Source organism: Saccoglossus kowalevskii, chromosome 18 (assembly GCF_978046115.1).
Source record: "Saccoglossus kowalevskii chromosome 18, keSacKowa6.1, whole genome shotgun sequence".
Taxonomy (NCBI): domain Eukaryota; kingdom Metazoa; phylum Hemichordata; class Enteropneusta; family Harrimaniidae; genus Saccoglossus; species Saccoglossus kowalevskii.
In genome coordinates, this window is record NC_140658.1 from 28,231,974 (window position 1) to 28,252,629 (window position 20,656).

At 33.6% G+C, this 20,656-nt stretch overlaps 1 protein-coding gene and 1 pseudogene across 5 annotated transcripts in view; both read right to left on the reverse strand.

Annotated features, from left to right (window-relative positions):
- Positions 1-18,458, reverse strand: part of LOC100372492 (dystrobrevin beta) — a 155,159-nt gene extending 136,701 nt beyond the window's left edge. For all 5 annotated transcript variants that reach the window (XM_085492824.1, XM_085492823.1, XM_085492825.1 and 2 more), the window contains exon 1: positions 18,305-18,458. In XM_085492824.1, coding sequence (XP_085348950.1) covers positions 18,305-18,347 — 43 coding nt within the window. In that variant the 5' untranslated portion in view covers positions 18,348-18,458. The remainder of the gene's footprint in view (positions 1-18,304) is intronic.
- Positions 18,459-18,622: 164 nt separating this feature from the next.
- LOC144362650 (U6 spliceosomal RNA) lies at positions 18,623-18,720 on the reverse strand (annotated as a pseudogene).
- Between the last annotated feature and the right edge of the window lie 1,936 nt (positions 18,721-20,656).

Below are 20,656 nucleotides of genomic sequence, written 5' to 3' on the forward strand. Positions count from 1 at the left end.
ACACAGAAGAGGCCCCAATAGGAAAATACACCATCTGAAGAGATTACAAGTGAATGCACCAAAGTAAAACGTTAGTGGGCCTCCAAAGGTGAATACAGAAAGTGGGACACCATGGGGCCCTAAAAGTGAATACAGAAAATGATACACCATGGGCCCGTAAAGGTGAATACAGAAAATGATACACCATGGGTTCTGGAGGTGAATAAGGAAATTGGAACACTATGGGCCCCTAAAGGTGAATACAGAAAGTGGAACACCATAAGCCCTTGAAGGTGAATTAAGAAAATGAGGACACTGGGCTCCTACATGAATACAATAGTGAGATACTGTAGGGGAGGAAGTGGGGTTGTCTACTACAGGTGGTACTGGGACACTGAGAGCCCGTACAGGTGAATACAAAAAAAATGACACTGTGGGCCCCTACAGATGAATAGAGAAAGTGGGACACAGTAGAGTAGTACAGCAATGATATTCTCTATAGGTGCAAGGATACATTACTGGATATCATTTAAATTGCATGCATTCCTTGGATTATCCTCCCTGATGTGGGTCAATACACAAGAGAACTGTTATGACTTGATACTGTCAGAGATCATACCATCTCAAAACACACTTGTTGTATCGGTAATAATTCTATCTTACAAGTAATTCCTTGAATACAATAGATATTTTACTTCTAGTGGATTTAATTAACAATTAATTTCTCTCCATCTAACAATAACTTCATTGAATGCAAGTTTTAGTCCTTGATTCTAATCTGTACACAAGGCATAATTGCTGCTAAATTTTCGAGGACAATCATTTTCCCCGACAATATTTTGGTTCAACAGTTTACCAGCTTTTATGCATTTTTCATTAATTTATAAACCACATATTAAATAAATTTTAAATAATTTTCTATTCTTGATCAAAATTTTGTAAAAATCAGAAAAATTGGTTTTATTTTACAAAAGGCGACAAAGGGGTAAACGGATTAAATAAGAACTGTCACTCAACTTTAATTAAGTAAAACAATATAAGAGGCATACTTAGAGCAAAAAATGGTCAAGTAGCAAGCTGATTTTGTTCCTTAGCAACAAGCAAACCAATGTTTAACAAAAATAATATTCAAAGCATAAAATATATGAAATATTCCATATATTATAAACATACGGTCATTGCAGTTTATTTTTTCAAACTTGATTTGAGGCAGTAACTTCGGAGTTAAATATTGGTGATATTGCTCATAACATTTGAAATCTAAAATGGAGTATACAGATACTGAAATAATATTCATAAGTTTAATGGATATTATATTAAAAATGCTTTATGATTGTGGACAATTATTGCTGGTTTTAATATTTCATAATGGTCTATACTTCTACCTTGATGAATAAATAACTCGATATTATTCTTATGAATATTTATAAATGTAGATTTAATATTGGGACATTGTAGAAATCTTTATTTGCACCACATTTGCAAAATAATATTCAATCCAATCTAGGGCGGCAAATCATCGACCGTTTTAAGAATACATTCAACTGCATCCTTCTTAATGAACACTGCACTAACGATGCCAAATAGTTGCCGTGATTGGGTAGATCAGGACTGTCACAAATGTGGTTTTTTCAAAGATTGAATTACAATTAAATTAACCGTAAACTACAGTCACTTGTAATCTGAAGCAATGGAAATCATGTGATATCATATCATATTCACAAACAATTCTGGCATTTTGATTTGATTAGCGTTATTTGATTAGCGTCCATTTGATAATGAGATAGTGTTCGGCCAATGGAAAAGAAATAGTTTTTAAAAAAAGGCGGTGAAATGAGAGGCAATTTCACTGCAAATTACACAAAACTGGCAAAGGCAATGACCTGGACACTGACAAGATCCAATCAGAGTAAGACAATGCGACAACAAGAGGCTAAATGTAGTTATTAAAACAGAACATCCCTGGTAAACATTTTTTTGGCAAGCAAGCAGGCAGAAATGATAAACAGAGAAAGATGATTTCACAGTGTATTTGCATTGTGTATTTAAACTAATTAACAACTTGTGAAGTATAAAAATCATTTAATTTGTGGTTTGGGTGATACATGTATATAATCTCAGCCTCAGAGCAATCCAAGACACAAAAAGAAAGCAGGACTCAAACTTCATTACCATAATAGTGCCATAACACTTCTCCCTTTTTTCTTTTTTTTTTGGAAACTCGATTTTATCAACTGTACAATTGTATGAACAATATGCATTAATCCAATGTCCTGGTACTGTAAAGAGGTTAATTATTCACTGGGTTTTAATTTTGCTTATTTCGCTTACTGGAAAATGGGCTAAATTGAAACCAAGTGAATATGTAAAATTTAGTATAGAACACATTATCTAAATGATAAAACCATGAATTTATGCCTGAAATGGTAAATCAGCCAAATTTAAACCCAGTTACTGTAAAATTAGTCATTTTACAGCGAAGGGCGTACACCAAAAAAAACAACAACATTGCAAATAATTAGAAACATCCCTGACACTAGTTATCATTTGGGATAGAAAGTCCTAACCCTAATTTACAGAACCATACTACAAGAGTATATGTTGAAAACAGATGTGCATCATGTTAATAGTATACAAATGTAATATAATATAAATACAGATGGATAGAGAGCCACATTCACACTCTTGTGTATTATCAATGATAGCTGCATGGGATATACATTAATTAATAATTAGTCTGTAATTAAGACATTCTTTATAATTGACTTAACTATAGCTTTGCATAATTTACACATGACTTGAGGAATTGAGTTATGGAACTAAATGAATTATTTGTTTTTTCATGACCTTTGTTGTATGTTAATACTGGTACAATTTGTTTTGTTATTATTGAAATTTCAATAATGGGGAGGAGATTATTGTACCAGACAGAGGCATTATTGTACTACAAGACACTACTGTATTGTAAAATACTTTATTTTTACTTGGAATTTATTTCACTATTTTTGCTGAAGGGGGCAGTCAGTGAAAAGACCTTTTATTATATTATAGCATTATCAATACCAGTGGATTTTATGATGTCATTGCAGCAGATTATTCGCGATAATGTATCCCATTATTGAGCATCAAAGGCCCCGTACCATGAATATGAATACAATTTTGTTTTCGAAAACGAATAAAGGAGAAACTATTGAAAAAGAAAAGGAATTGTTAGATAACAAGTATTTAATATTTAATGTTGCAATGGGCATGTGGTTGACCTGCAGTACAAAGCAATTTCTGAATTAATTTCACTTGGTTCGGTGACGACCTTATCTTCTGCGATTCAAATATATAGCATTCAAAACTTCTCATAGTCGCCCGTATTGAGTCTGGATGCAACTCTGTAGGACAGTTTCCTTCCAAAGTGCAAGGAACAAATGTATGTGTCCTGGGTGATTCGGTTGCGAAAGAAATTGTCTGCTCAAGAGCAGGCACTGATCCATCGATCTCACTTTTCAGACTCTGTTTTTGGCTTAGGAAATTGTGAAAAAAAACATTCATATAATATTTGAACAAGTTAGTCGCCAAATGCCAATCAAAGTGGATAGAATATTATCAGTTCTCAGATGTTGATCCATTCCAAGTACCCGCACTATAAATATAGATTATCTGAATGTGTGTGAACTCATCAGAGTTCAAATGAACTCAGATCACAGATCTATAGATATCATTAGTGAACTGGAACCATGTCCGAATCAGTTTCTGGTTCATTGAATATAAACAAATTGACAACCATAGCACTGTATACTACCTATAACATACACACAGTGGCTGTTCAGCAAGAACTGGATGAATGTAAGATACCCATATTGGTCAGTCGCTGCTCATATTTAAATACGCTGCAACGCATGTACACGTTCCTGTTAATAAAACAACATGCAAGGTTGTCATAGCTGATGGAGAGCTGATCAGTGACCAACATTTGTTAATAAAACAACATGCAAGGTTGTCATAGCTGATGGAGAGCTGATCAGTGACCAACATTTGTTATCAGTCAGTTGTATTCTGGTGAGCAGGACCTGAATGACATGTGATTTGCAGAATAAAATTATTGAAATATAATTATCATCGATATACAAAGTATATTCTACTGAATTTATACATTGAAAAATGTGTTTGAAAGTGTTGGGAAAATTTCTTCTGATACTGCCTGTAATGGAAAGAACACAATTGAAGAGAAGCAATCATAAAAAAGAAACTAGGTTTGTGCAGTTAACACTATCAAAATAAAATCAATTTCACATTTTGAGATTAAATTTGTTCCTGGTATCAAAGTATTGCGGAGACTGAATTTCAATCTCTAGACAACACTGCATAATGAATGATGTTTGAGAGAATTATTTGATGTCTTTTAGCAGGTCTGCCTCAGAAATACTACACGTTTGACTTTCATTGCCAGCTTCTCACCAGGTAATTACAAAACGAGTACTTTCTGTCCACTTGCCTATAGTTGGGAGAGTTGGGAGAATGGTATCCGACAAACAAACCAAAAATTGCATTTGTTGTACTGAATTTACATTGAACATCAAAGCAACACTTTAATTTACGTAAGAACATATGCTCCTAGTAAAAGTAAAAGAACAGAATAATGCTTTGGTGGGTTGATGCTTAAAATACTTATTAAGTGACACCAAATCATTTAAAGTCTGTTCAAAACACAGTCTTTCACAAAGACTGTTTATGTGCATTTTGCGATAAAAAAATCAAACTCTTAACCCATATATTCCATATGAAGTTCAGATGCTCCATTATTTTCCTAGACATGTTTCCTTTAACATATGTCAAGAATCCATTAACCAATCAGAATACCATGTGGTACTGACAACAATTATTGACATCTTACTGTCTTTGAACACAGCATTTACAATTCATTCAAAGTTCAAAGTTGTGTGGTAAATTGTAACAATGTCGGCAGGCATCAATGGTCTCTCATTTGTGCACAGCTTAGCCATAATAAAAAGCATGATCATTTAAACACTATTATTACAGCAACACAGGAGAAAATGTGATACGACTAAATACAACTCTAACCATTTCCAGCATGATAATAACAGAAATCAAAGAAAACTTAGAAAGAACTCTTGTGTGCTGAAGTTATTGAAGGCATGAATACAAATAAGGTATACTGTATTTACTATATATTCATTTGTATTCCATAATTATAGCAAATACAGCAATGATCAAGGTGGTAGCTACGATTTAACAATTATAAATATTTAATGGAATAATGACCAAATATGATGACTTGATATTTTGGTCATATATCTTGTCAGACAACATAATTATAGCATAGGTCACATGTCCCTATCTGCAACAGTACTTATATTACCGTTATGCATAAAAACATAATGACTCATTTCAGAATAAGCAGTCATGTATTAGAAATTGAAAACCCAAATCCAACCCAAAACACTTTAGAAGACAGAATCTGTAAGCAATGTTCCCAACATTGTCTTAGGTACCGTACCAAACAGAGAGACAAAAGTAATTTAATAATATCAATATTTCAGAAGAATTGAAAAGTTATGTCCAGATATTTAAATATAGTACGAGTTCAAGAGAAGACGTATTATTATTGATTGATGATTAGTACTTGAGATATCAGCGGCAAAGCACAAAATTGACTAATCATTATGCAAATTAGGTAATTAATATGCATGGGTTTTAACCAAAATCTAAATCTGCACATTAGCCCAGAGCATCTATGTATCAAACACCAACATATGGTTCTTTAGATATACTGTATCAGTGGAACAGACGGACATACACACATACACGTCTACACGTACCGGTACCAACGTTGTAACAACACTCATTGGATTAACTTTTAATATAGTTGCATTATGTTTGTGTATTCTACACAGAATTATATTTTTATTCAAGTTTAATTAAACAAGCAGCCGGTCGCCTGAGATAGCTCCGCTGTTAGCAATGCAGATTTCAATTAAAGAACAGAAGATATCATTAGAAAATGAACAATATGTATAGTATCAAAGCAATGGGACTTGCTGTTTTCAACAAGAATTCAAAAATATCACTTTTCACCAACAATGACAAAAATAATCATCAAAATTAGATAGTTGAAAATATCATTACAAATTGAACTAATCTGAGAGAGGTCCACATGTAGTACCTATATATGTAACATCAAAGCAATTGGACTTGCGGTTTTTAACAAGAAGTCGAAAATAAAAATGACAAAAATATTCACCAAAATTAGAGAATTAAAGATATCAACATGAAATGAACAAACCTAAGAGAGGTCTGCCCAAGGTACATATACACTAAGTATCAAAGCACTCAGGCTTATAGTTTTCAAGAAGAAGTCGAAAAGTAAAACATTGACACAGACGACGACGGACAATCACTCATATGATAAGCACCGCTCGACAGCGGAGCTAATAAAAGTTGAATTCCCGCAAGTTGCCTCAGCTCCAGAAATGAACTGTTTTTTTTTACCATACACAGTTTAGATTAAGGGATAAATACATAAACAAGTGATAAGTGTAGATGTTTACTTTCTGCATACAATGATGATTGACAGCTGGTGTAGGTGAATAAACAGTCAAATTAGAATACCAGCCTTTAAATGTTTCAGTTTTTACCACTAGAGGGCATACTTTCGATGAAACTCCTGACGTATCCAATTGTTGTTCATTCATTTGTATGTTAGATTTTTTGTGCAGGAATTAACCCTTTTTGTCATAATTATTGACACCAAAATTTTTATATATTTGTCTGGAATTTCTTTCGGTAATTTTTAAACAAATGGAAATTATACAGGTTTATTTTACGAAAGATGATAAAGGTGAAGTTAACACGAATGCCGGGTCTCAATCTGAATTAGTCAAAATATAGTGTCTGATACAGTAAGTCTAAAGCAGTGTATATGAACCTTCAACAACCATTAGTCAAATGTGTTACCATGGTGATATACTAAGCTTTACAATAATCCAATCAGGCTAAAGTCGGAAATCTCTTTTTAAGTCAGGAAGTGATTGATATCCATTGCAGTAGTACCAAAATATTTACGCAATATGAATGGACTCAAAAGAGCATGGTGACTTTTCCTGACCCGATCTGACCTGACCTAACAATGTCATTTCATAAGAAATCAGCCATTAGAAACTTCGGGGATATCATGACAATGCAGCTGTGTATCATATTTTTCGCTACAAGAAATTTTGAACAATATTTTATTTCTGAGTAAATGTGCTTATTTTTTCTTTTAATGAGATATACTTGCTTCTGGGTTTTTTTTCCTGTGTAGAATTTGTTTTTTAAAAATTAACATCACTCACTCTTCCCTTCTCTTAAAGAATTTTTAATGGTGCACCCCCTAAGTGAACAATTATAGTCAATGTGTTAAAGAGAATCTGGCATTTTCACATACATAGTGTTCTGTTAAATAAACTAATGAACATGTTGGAAACACAGACCCTGGAACCACCATGATATAAGCTTTGTTCTCATAGGATTATTCAACTTGAAGGCCACCTAACACTGGCAACAGTGTTAAAGAACATGTGTGAACATAAATTATGGCGTTGCACCAGTGTTGGTAACACCATCGCTTAGCCTTTTTACCACCAGTCCACCAGTTTTTATCACAAATTCACAAAAAAGTCCCATTATCTTTAGAAGATTGGGACAAAAATAGCCAAATTTTTCAATAAAAACTCAAAATCGACTCAGTTGGCTCCAAAATTAGGGTTCATTTCTAAAATGTATAATTAATTAAATATAAAAAAAAAAGTGCAGAAAAATTTGAGCAAGAATGTGTGGTGGTGAATAGGTTAGGGGATGGACCAGATCCACCCCAACTTTGTGAATACATTCAAAAATTGTGAATACACAGGGTGAACATGAAAATGTGTTTAGCGCCCTCTATTGCCTCTATTTTCAATGAAATTTAGCTATTTCTACATGCTAATAATAATATTAATTTGTAAGTACTAACAAATAAATTTGCTCTTGTTTTACCATTGTTGGTCTTTCTCATGACAGTGATTGATGGACAGTCCCAGCTTAATGTATGTTAGAGGTTACCCATTTGGAAATTTAGGTGAGTGGCTGAATGAATCAGGTTTTCTGAAAATACTTTATTTGTAACAATAAATAGTGGCATAGCGAAGACAAGAGTACTTTGACATCGACAAAACTAACAGAATAAATAAAATAGCAAAGCAAACTACTTTTTTTTTCAACATGCTAGACCTGACATACCTTAACTTCCGGATACACAATTAACCTTTCCACCACCAGTTCCCTATTTTCATCACAAATTCACAAAATAGTCCTGTTTATAGTCTGCACTTCCCTTCAGAAGATTGGAACAAAAATAGCCAAATTTTTTTTTAGTAAAAACTGAAAATTTACTCAAATTTTGTCTGTTGGCTCTAAAATTGGGGTTAATTTCCAGAAATATTTAAGATTATTAAAAAAACAGTGCAGAACAATTTGAGTGAGAAAGTCTTGTGGTGAAAAGGTTAAACTCATTCAAAGGCAAATTGAAAAATTAAGTCCATTTAACCCAAAATTAACAACAAAATTTTAGACAAATAAATAGAATTGAGAAAAATTTGATGTTTAGGGGGTTTATAACTAGCATTCTCCAAGTAAATATGGAATAAACAAATATCCAGAAGGGCAGAGATCATGACATATATCCCCTGGTTGTATATAGTGCCCTTATGTTGTTTATAGTCATTTTTATTATCATGATCCGACTACTAGAGTGTTATGACTGAACCACTGCTATTTAGGTCATCATACTACCAGTAACTCAAGTTTTAGCGGTCACACACGATTACATCCGCTCACAAATATATCAACTTGAGTTTCTAATCCACGATATCGTGAATACAAGAAAAGGAAGATAATTATTACATTACATATTTTTCATTATTTTTACCGATTGGCCTGTTTATACTTTTGAATGCCATTGGGAACAACTATTTATATATATTATGTATTTTTTATGTATTTATGTATGTATCATTTCCTTGTTAATTTGGACCACATTTACATAATTACCCATTGCCTAAAATGGATGGGACAAAATGGCGTTCAAATAGATTTCTATGCCAAACACAAGTCTGCATATGATCTCATCTCTTTTAAACATATTTCACACAAATTGAAAACTTGAATGGTATAGTCCATTACCAACACAAATTAACATCACAAGTCTAATAATAATAATAATGTTTATTCAACATTTGTATCGGCAGCATGAAAACAGTAATACATATATTTAAATTACATTCATCATTTCTTTTCTATATTGCCATAAATCAGTTACATATTTCCTGATTAAAGCTGATGAGGTATTTCCCACATTTTCATTTATGTTCCATAGTGTATCACCAAAAAGGAAATTGAACCTATAATTCAACCCCCCTGAAAGAAAACTATTCATTAGTGATGAAGATTCAACATTGTTTCTCAGTGAGGTTTCTAATGCTAAATAATATTCCTTTCTAATATGATTAGATGACGTACAAAGATAAAGAAAGTGGTAAATGTCTTCTTTGCCCTGATTGCAGACTCCACAAATTCCATTTCCCCTGTAATTTTTCCATCCCATTTTGTTACCTTCAAGATCTAAAGAGTTTGACCTAGTTTTAAAGACAAGGGAGATACCATGATGATCATAAGGATCCATTATGTAATTTTCTTTTTTAATGTTTCTTTTAATCCAACAGTAGTGTTTTAATGATTTCATCTTTTCTAAATTTTGTGTAAACATGTTTATTTCATTTTCTTTACTAATTTTGATAAAACTTCTTATCCATTTTGGATTTGGGGGTATTTCATTTCCATAGATATGATCCATGCAATTAGTCACTAGGATGTTTTCGCAGCTATCACAAAGGTCAGTGACCGCGGTACAACATAATATGATCATACTTGGGGTGCATCTCGAATAAACATTGAAGCTGCACGTACCGGTACATGTAATACTCATACTCGTATATCAATACAACAATCACTCTATCTCGGGCTGCCTCCGTGTTTATTCATAGATTATATTTCCTGTGTTCATACACGCTAGATATATTGATATAACACACATTATAAATATTGTACGTGCAGGTTGGCCCGTGCTGTGTCTCACAGAAGTCTTATTGCATCAGTATGGTGTCATATTGTCTTAGAGGGCATAGTACTATCTACACTTCTGACTATTGTTGTTCTAGATACAAGGCTCCAAATCAGTAGTAACCCAAGGCATACAACAACTTGCCTCTCTTTGTCATTAGTAAATGCAGGAAATCATGGTGTTTTTTTTTGAATTTTATTAAATACCTCAAGATGAATTAATAAATTTCCATTATGATGTATAAGGGAAATGTTTTCTATTATTTTTTTTTCATCATCAATTATCACATTTATCACAGGGCTACCTTTTTTCAAATATAATGAATAAATTTATAAAATAATAACTTTATTTTTACATTAACCAATATGTCAGACTTTATAACACAAATTGAGCAGTTTTAATTTAATTAGTATCAAATTCCCCATTGCCTACAGGTGTATCAAAATTTTTGAAAAAGAGTGGGAACTGTCGGTTTGTTTTTGTGAAAGTGACAAGAATTTAAAATTCAAAAAAGTTCAAAAAATCTACACATAACAAATAAGTTATATATTCAAATCTGTTATACAAAAACATTTAAATAAAACATTTTATTCATTAAACCAATCAAATCAGTCAATAGTGATATTACTAGCATCAGAACTAGGCATTAGTGGATTTGCATATAGCAAGTATAAGCACATAGATATCTAGGTATCATGACAATAAACTAAAACAAGTTCAACCACACATTGACACATCTGACACCTCAATCACATGGCTGTGTTAAAATGAAGGCAATGCATTAGCGGATGACTTTGTACAAAAATGCATAACATAGACCCATGGAAAGTAACTTTAGAAAATAGTATAGAAAACATTTTTTCGTTGAAGAATTTATGACTTTTGACCAATAAACAATATAGATATTGGAGAAAGAGGACAGTGTTGGACAATCACAGCTGCTGAGAAATCAAGGCTAATAAACAAACCAGGGATTTATTAATCACTGATCACCACACAGCTAAGTACCCTTAATCTTTAAAACTAGCTATTTTCAAATTGAAAAGCAAAATCGTAAATGTGAAGCTTCTATACATATGATTATTAATAAAATCACAGTTCATCTATCTATGATATGGGGACTGTGAGAAAATTAGACTTAATTCAGACAATATTTTGTAATTATCGAACTGGGATAGCAATGTTTTACTTACATGGTGTTTGAGCAGAAATTTGTAAGGCAAAGAATCCTATTGACGTCAGTCAGAATTTCAGCTGTGTGGAAAAATCAATGCTTTATAACACAGATGAAACCTGTCACTAACCCTCAAGCCATAGTTCACTGTGTTGAAATCACAAACTATGTCTAAAACTTTGCTTGGCTAGTCAGGCATAAATCCTAGACATGAAAGTCATCATGTCACTTTCCAATATTCTAGTTAAAGCTTTCTGTATTTCCACCATCATATTAGTGTAAAGTTTGAATGGCAATGTTCCAGGCATGTCAGAGTTATTTGAAAACAAAAAGGCTATCATCTGTGAGAGTAATCGCCACTCATGCCTGAGATTTGGTGCAAGAATGGTAGCATGATTAAACACAGTAATACCGGTAATATGGAATACTTTTATTTTTTATCAGTTACTGACTAGAATCATGTAACTATGGCAACATACATGGCCAGAAAGCTGAGACTACAACTGGAGAAATTTAGATACCGGTACATAGAATGAGACGAAAGCAGTTCATAAAGTTTGTTCTTTGCTCACGTACAGAATTCTTTTCAGCACCTAGTGAAATTTGATCAGTCCACTGATAACTGCATATGGTATCACAGAAGGAAAAAAACAAACGTATCAGAGTTGATTATGTAAACTGACTACAAAGATCAGACACATGATCCGAGAATTAAAAATTAACTATTTAATTTACAATCTTTTTAACTGGTCATAGTGATATCAATATTTGTTGAGGGTTATTTTAGTTTCTCCCTTTGGAGAGAGAAACAGATGAGACCATTATTACTCCTTTGAAGGGGAAAGCAGGTTATATTATTATTATTATTATTATGTAGAGGGGAATCTGCGGAGACCCAAATAACACCATTATTGTGTATACATACTGGAAAATGCTTATTTTTTGCTGCTACGATTTTTCGCCATTTGTTGATTTAATGGTGTTCGCAACGTCAATACTTTGTGTCAATCACCAATTCTTTGAATATGATGTTTTTGCATGGAACACTATAAACTGTTTTATTTCCACCATTGCATTATCTAAAGGCTTTCGTATGAACAAAATTCATGAAAGTCCCATAAAACTCAGTCATAAAATTTCAAAACCACATTTCATCTGACTCGCGCAATTCGCATACATTTGTCTCTAACCAAAGTACTCATGATTGTACCCTTCCACTTGCGAATATATTAAAAAGGCTTGAAATACACAAAGACATTAAAGGCCCAAAAAGTTAGCCTTGGTGGCCTTTAAAATAATAGAATTCCCCTATAATATTCTTACAAGCTTATAGCATTTTTGTCAAATTTTACCATGAAAATGTCGTCTCAATTCCAAATTCCAATTCCAATTCCAAAGTTCAAGTCAATAAGAGTATAATTATGATGCCGTGCAATGTAAACGTCAGCCAAGGAAACCAGACAGACTAGAAACATGGAAATAGGGATCCAATTTGTGTTTTCTGTTTTGACTTTGCGGCTTTGTCTGGGTAATTATGTTGTCTGTGATATGTCTATCAGTGTTAGCTGCAAGGTTTAAATCTGTATTATATCCCCAACCTTGGTTAAGTATACCGTACTAGACAAGGTATCAGTTGTCAATCAATCATAGAATAGAACCATTAACCAGTATTACTCTTTCAATTTGTGATTTATTCATTTATTATTTCTGTAATTAATTAATCAATCAATTCATTCATTCATGTGTTCATTCATTCATGTGTTTGTCCATTCCTTCATTCATTCAAGGGCACTATACTAACAAATAATGTAAGCCAACTATTAGGCAAGTCAACTTGTTTTAGCCAAAAGCAGTTTTTTCAGCCAACAAATTAGCCTTTGGCAAATGGGCAAAAAATGTACAAAAAGTATGCAAATCATTGCCTGCTGACACCGTTTTTTCTCCTATTTATTTTTTCGATCTTCATGGAGGTTTTCAGCAGGAAATATGTTAATGAAAAATATTCATTAAAACCTGTCTAAACGGAACACCATAGAGACCTGGATATAAAAGTAATCAGTTTGTAGAGGGATTCAATGCACAAATCTCTTGAGAATTCCGAGGATAAGATATTCAGTAAAAACACAGGGTTGTGTATATAGAGAGGTTTTACAGTACACAGTACATTGGTCTCCCCAGCATTCTGTCAGCATGGACGAATACGAAAAAAACAATTTATTATACTCGTGGTATGAAACATATGCATTACAGGATTTCTCTAGTTGTAGTGCAATATTTCTAACTACTCTCCTAATCTTATTTCAGTTTCTGTTACATTCTTTAAAATAACTAAAACATGAAAATAAATTTAAATTATATTTTGTCACCACCAGAGGTAATAAATAGTACCACATTTAGTAGTGTATGTACTTACGAATATTACAGAAGTATTAATGTGTAAAATAAGGTATATTCTAAATATTCATACATAAGTTTTGGTTTATATGCACTACTACTACTGGAGATGTGCTTCTAATAGACCAAATACAGTACAACTGTTGGTTTACATGCACTTCTATTGGAGATGTGCTTCTAATAGACCAAATACAGTACAACTGTTGGTTTACATGCAATTCTATTGGAGATGCCCTTCTCATAGAGCAAATACAGTACAACTGTTGGTTTACATGCACTTCTATTGGAGATGCCCTTCTCATAGAGCAAATACAGTACAACTGTTGGTTTACATGCACTTCTATTGGAGATGCACTTCTAATAGAGCAAATACAGTACAACTGTTGGTTTACATGCACTTCTGTTGAAGATGCGCTTCTAATAGACCAAATATAGTACCACTGTTGGTTTACATGCACTTCTATTGGAGATGCCCTTCTAATAGAGCAAATACAGTACAACTGTTGGTTTACATGCACTTCTATTTGAGATGCCCTTCTAATAGACCAAATACAGTACAACTGTTGGTTTACATGCACTTCTATTGGAGATGCCCTTCTAATAGAGCAAATACAGTACAACTGTTGGTTTACGTGCACTTCTATTTGAGATGCCCTTCTAATAGACCAAATACAGTACAACTGTTGGTTTACATGCACTTCTATTGGAGATGCGCTTCTAATAGACCAAATACAGTACCACTGTTGGTTTACATGCACTTCTATTGGAGATGCACTTCTAATAGACCAAATACAGTACACATTTCTACTAGAACTTGATGCTAATAAATTATACCCCGGTAGTACTAACTTGATGTGCTATCTCAAACATTTCTGCTTCACTAAGCAAGTGGATCAGGTATGATTAGATTGAGCTAATAAAATGTTTTTTATCATTTATTTTATCTGTAGTTTTATATACTTTTATCAAAAAGTATGACCTACTTTAAGCCATGTGTATACAGAGAACTCACAAACCAGAATAGTCATAATAAAACATTTTATTGCGAGTGTAAATCTTGACTCCATGCTGGTAATTTTACCGAAATGACCGAATTATTATTTTTGATACCAAATACAATTTTATTTTCAGTTGCAATGCATTTCAGATCTAATTTCCACAAAGACAAGCAATGGCTTTTAGTATTTTATATTTGCATATATGAATCATGCCGCAAATCAATAAAATTATTTAAATATGCACAAAATGGTTTCACCTTTTTTTTTGCTGTATGATTTCTCATTAGAATAACAAATCACAGAAAATATAATTCATTGTTATACATCTGTCACCGTAACGCCATAAGTTACAGCGTGCCGTAATTTTGCAGTATTTTACGTGGTATTTTCATACTACCATATTTAGAAAAGCGAATTCCACGTCTATGCGTCGGTCGATACTGCACCTGTACTGTCTTTGTGCATACTTTGAGGTATCTTCGTAATAACCTTATAGTGTAAATATTTTCATCACAAATTAGTGCAAATTACGGAGAATCGTTTATTTTGTTATTACACACAGATCATCCTTTGATCTGTCTGTCTTAAATGACCATCCACATAAATTTGACTTTATACATGTGTATATGGCAGCATTGAAAAACTTGCTCACAAATTTTCCCTTTGCGAAATAATACGAACGAACGCTAAGATCTCATCAAGATTGAGTCACATGACTTACTTTGGTACCCAAATAGGGTTTTATTCTGTAATTACGTCAACTGTCCCAGACCTTTGTGAAAATGTGATGACAAGAGAAAATGGACAACTACTTGAGGGGCTTGGGGCTCTCTTACTATCTACAAAATCTTGACAGTCTCTTGCATCCAATGTCTATTGGGAATTAGGTCCATGAATTACAGAAAAAAAAAATTGCAAATATTGTACCAAATTTTTGGTCGCAAAGTTTATGGCAGTCAATGAGATAGAGTTGATTTATTGAATTAAAGTCATTCATATTTATTTGAATTTTAAATTTCGTGAGTAATGGGAAATTACAAATAATTGCAGGAGTCCATATTCCAATGGGTTCTAAAACCATTGTACATTTCTATGTATTTTTTACATTGTTTTTGGTGATAACTTTCGAATAAATAGACAATTTTTTCTTGGCTACAGATCTTTATTAAAATTTTGAAAAAATGTTATACAAGATTACAAAAGCAGACTTCTGTGCTCAATGAGACAGAAATTTGTCACTGTAAACGCTCTGATAATATCTAATAATAAGCATTTAACGGTTTACTGAATAACTTTTGTAATTTGTCATCATCTACTAAGCTATTACCTTGGCAACAGCTGAACAAGAATTGTGAATCTTAGGCTACTTTATTTCAAAATGATCGTTCTTCTTAAGAATTCTAACAAAAACATTCATGTACGATGTAACAACCAGCGTCTCAGCTGAGATGGCTCTGCTATTAGCAATGCACATTTCAATTAAAGATCTGAAGAAATCATTAGAAAATGAACAAATCTGAGAGAGGTCTACCTGAGGTACCTATATGTATAGTATCAAAGCAATCAGACTTGCGTTTTTTAACAAGAAGTCAAAAATATCACTTTTTACCAAAAATGACAAAAATTTCTTCATAATTGGAGAATTGAAGATATCATCTTGAAATGAACAAATCTGAAAGAGACCTGCGTGAGGTAACTATATGTATAATATCAAAGCAATCAGTTGAAAATATGTTTTACTAAAAATTACAAAAATATTCCACAAAATTAGAGAATTAAAGATATCATCACAAAATGAATATATCTAAGAGAGGTCTACCCAAGGTACATACACACTAAGTATCAAAGCAATAAGAATTGTAGTTTTCAAGAAGAAGTCGAAAACGTAAAAAGTTGACACGAACGACGAACAATCACTCATATGATAAGCTTCACTTGACAAAGTCGACAGCGGAGCTAAAAAGAGACATACATATTTTTAAATGCTAAGCACATTTACCTAAAATGCAAATATTTGTTTCTTGCAATTAGGGGACTGTTAAAAAAAACACATTTTTTCTGGACTATGAACACCTGAACTAATAACATAGTTTTCAAACAAACACAGAAACTACAGCAGGCTGTCAACCTCCTTTTACGAGTGCTATCATAAAACACCTAGGATATAAAAACATGTGATTTTTTGTCACCCAGCATGTGTGTGTTATGATTGCTGTACAGAAATATCACAGCATTGTTTTATAGCGTTAGTCACGATTACAGATTACAAGATCTCACTGAAACTAGAACTGATGTAATTATAGAACACACATCGACAACATGCAGAAATGATAAATAAATTTTCAACCCCAACAATTTTGAAATTCCTCACATTTTTAAGACATTTCATGACCTCTGCAAAAATATGGTGTCTTTCAAACTTTTGCAAAGCACTAAAAATGTAAAGACAAAAGTAAGACATTTTAAAACTATTTAGAAATCCAGACACTATGTACCCGTACAAGGTATAAGCAATGGCTTCTTTACCCATACTATTTACTAACATGTTTTTAAATCGTTGTTACTGGTAGTTAATATAATGGTGAACTCACTCTAAATATAATCAGCCCTTGAGATAAGTATGAACAAGAAAAAAAAAAGGAGAAACTATTTTTTCTTTCATTTAACTATATTTTGTCCCAAACATGGAATATGATTTCTGTGACAAAATGCATAGTATATCAGCACTTGCACTTGCAGTTTCCATATAGAAAAAAAAACCAGTGACACTGACAAGATATTTGAGAAAAAAGCATGCATTAACTAGCTTGTTCCCTCAAAACCAACTTGGACATTCATGAAACTAAGTTATGAATATACGGTGCAAAGAACATAGTAATAATAATATCTTTATCGCAAACGACTCGACTTGGGGACATTGATGTGAAGGAACGTACGGTAAAGAGTAAAACAGTTGAACATGTCATTACAGAACGTAAAAGAAAGCAATCATGTGCAAAGAACTGGTAATAGTTTTGGTCCTAAAAAGTAAAATGCATACGAACTTCAGTTTAAACACAGTCCCTCTATTCCGGACTGTGGTTTAAACTACTGCGTTTCCGACGTTCACACCAACATTAGCCATCTTCACACGTGTTAATTATGATACCTTCGCCTAGTTTCGCTCGCCCTTTGTTTTTGATTGAACAATTCACCCATTATGAATCGACTTGTTTAATGGTTTCGAACATTACGTAGAGTTCAGATGATTAGAACGGGGTATACTAGTAACGGAAGTTCACATTCTAATATTATATAAACAGTAAACAACGTGAATTATACCCAACTAGAATGTTAGTAGTACAGTGTATACATTTTTTATTGCGCCGTAATTTTGCAGCCAGTTTGTTAAACTCGTTTATGGCACAGGCGAGGCAGTTCAAGCTGGGTGGTAAAACAGCAAAGCGCGATAAAGCTTTGCTACTTTGCAGGAAGATGAAATCGCCGATACGACACCACGTTGTAATTATCTAAAGTGGGTAAGGCACCCCATTTTCGCACATCATACGCCATTTTGAATCCCAATCGATCTCAATGAAAACATTCCAAATATGAAACAATAATTGCTCTTACCTCGCGTTTCCTGACTTGAATATGGAGATGAGATCACAGGCATGCCGCCCGGGGACGTCTTGTACGTGTGTTACGCGGTCACACACAGGCGTAACAGGAATTTCGGCTTCTATCAAAGGATTACAATCACTCCTTTTTACCAACCTCTGCCCTCGTTGGGAGACCCAAATTAAGGTCAAGCGAGAGCGCCCTCTAAACACAGACACATCGCTTCATTTGTTTACCTAAGTAACTCTTTCCGAATGTGCTGCGTGGTGGCGCTGTTGAAAAAACAACTTCCCTTTTGACGGTACAAAAGAGCACAACTTATAGGAAAGAAAAAGTATGAAATAATTTGCGTGTCATTCTTACGCAGGGGCCATGCTAATCTTGTCTGTATAGTTCCAATGAAAAGGTATTGTATTTCTAATAATAATTTATAATATTTCTAATAATATAACTAATGTGGTACACGTTGTTCTAGCAAAATTACCGTTACCGGTGCTAGATGTTTCACTACTACGAGTACTTATTGTACAATTTAGAATTGTAAATTTTACACTGAGCAAATTTCACGACCGAAACTAGATCCCGTAAGTACCATGATAGCGGGATACCACAGAATCTTGAATAGGGTATGCCGTTTCAGTTTTAAAATCTCAAAATTCAGCACATACATATAAGGGAATCACCAGTTAATTTGACCGAGGGGGTGCCGGTGAATTTCACATGTTATTGTTAAATAATCACAAGTCCCCCCCTAGGTGTATATTAAAAATTGGGCTGTCCCCCCCTAGAAAAAGACAAAATATGGTAGCGCCCCCCCCCCATGAATTTTTTTTTTTTTTAAACAATAAAGATTTACATTTAATGAATCGTTGCATGCTTCCAGGTTCCAGCTCTTCTCCCTGACCTCGTCACTACAGTTTAAGGTACTATTAAGTCATCAGTCTCTATTTCCTCTGCACTGTCAATGAGATCATCACCATCAGAGTCCTCTGAGTCAGTTTCATCAGTGTTGTACATTCTGGTGTTTACAGTTTGTAAATGTTCAGTGATTTTATGTGTTTTTGCTTGATCTTTATATGATTTTCTGATTACATCACTGGTAATTGCTTTCAATGTTTTTAGTGTCCCATTCAACACCAAAGAAATACAGTCATAATCACTATGACATTTTTCCTGCTTCTTTTTTTGTTGTTTCTTTCTACCTTTTTCCCTAATGGTTTTCATTTGCTTTAGTGTGGTAAGGTGTTTTAAATAGTCTATGATATATTGCTCTTCCACTGCATACTTGGAGGAAAATTCTTTGATGCTCTCAGTATTCTCCAAAGATAAAAGCCCATTTTTGAAATTCTGCGTGATGTTGAAACGCGGCTGCCAATCATCTGGCTGTCTTCTTTCACTATTACTATTCACACATGGGGTCTCATGCACGCTTAAGAAGTGGTACGGCCTCTCACTGTTTGTCACTGGTTGGGGAAAGTTACTCTGACTTATTTACCAGTTATGGAAGACACCTAAAACAGTGGGCTACTGAACAGACGGCTTACAATGACAGCATGGTGAGTGAACTGCAGTCAATCTACTGAGTTCATGGCAGATCTTGATAAAACACTGACTTGGTTAAGAAATGTATTTCATGGACTGTCAGATGTAAGTAAAAGAAGAATAAGTAGAGAAAAGAAAACAGGAGAAAAGTGAAGAAGCGAAAACGAGATCGTTTTGCAAGAGGAGTTACAGCTTTGTTAAAAAGGATAACATCCACTGAGGTAGTACAAAGATGTTTCCCTGATGGTATACATCGTTTAGTACATTTTGAAATCTCAGATCAAACTGAAGCCAATTTGAAGTTGTCAAAGATGGATGCAGTATATTTGCAATACCTCATTCATCGCAATGTCTTCTGTGATGCAGCTAAGCAGCAGATGATGAAGCTGTATGAAGAACTGAAGTTAAAATATGAGTGCCTGTCTGATAGTTCCAGTGGAGAGAGTTATGAGGATGGTGAAAGTGGTTCTAATGATCCTGGTGATAGTGCCGATACTGACATTCTTTGCGATGAGGATAGAGATTGATAGGAATGGAGAGGATCAAAAATAGATGCCTAGGTTCAATATCTACAGTTCCTCAGAAAGTTGTGTTTTATTAAACAAGCAGCCTCTCGGCTGAGATAGCTCCGCTGTTAGCAATGCACATTTCGATTAAAGAATAGAAGATATCATTAGAAAATGAACAATATGCATAGTATCAATGCAATGGGACTTGCTGTTTTCAACAAGAATTCAAAAATATCATTTTTGACCATAAATGATTGTGGTTATTAACAAGAAGAAAATATCACTTTTTACCAAAAATGACAAAAATATTCAT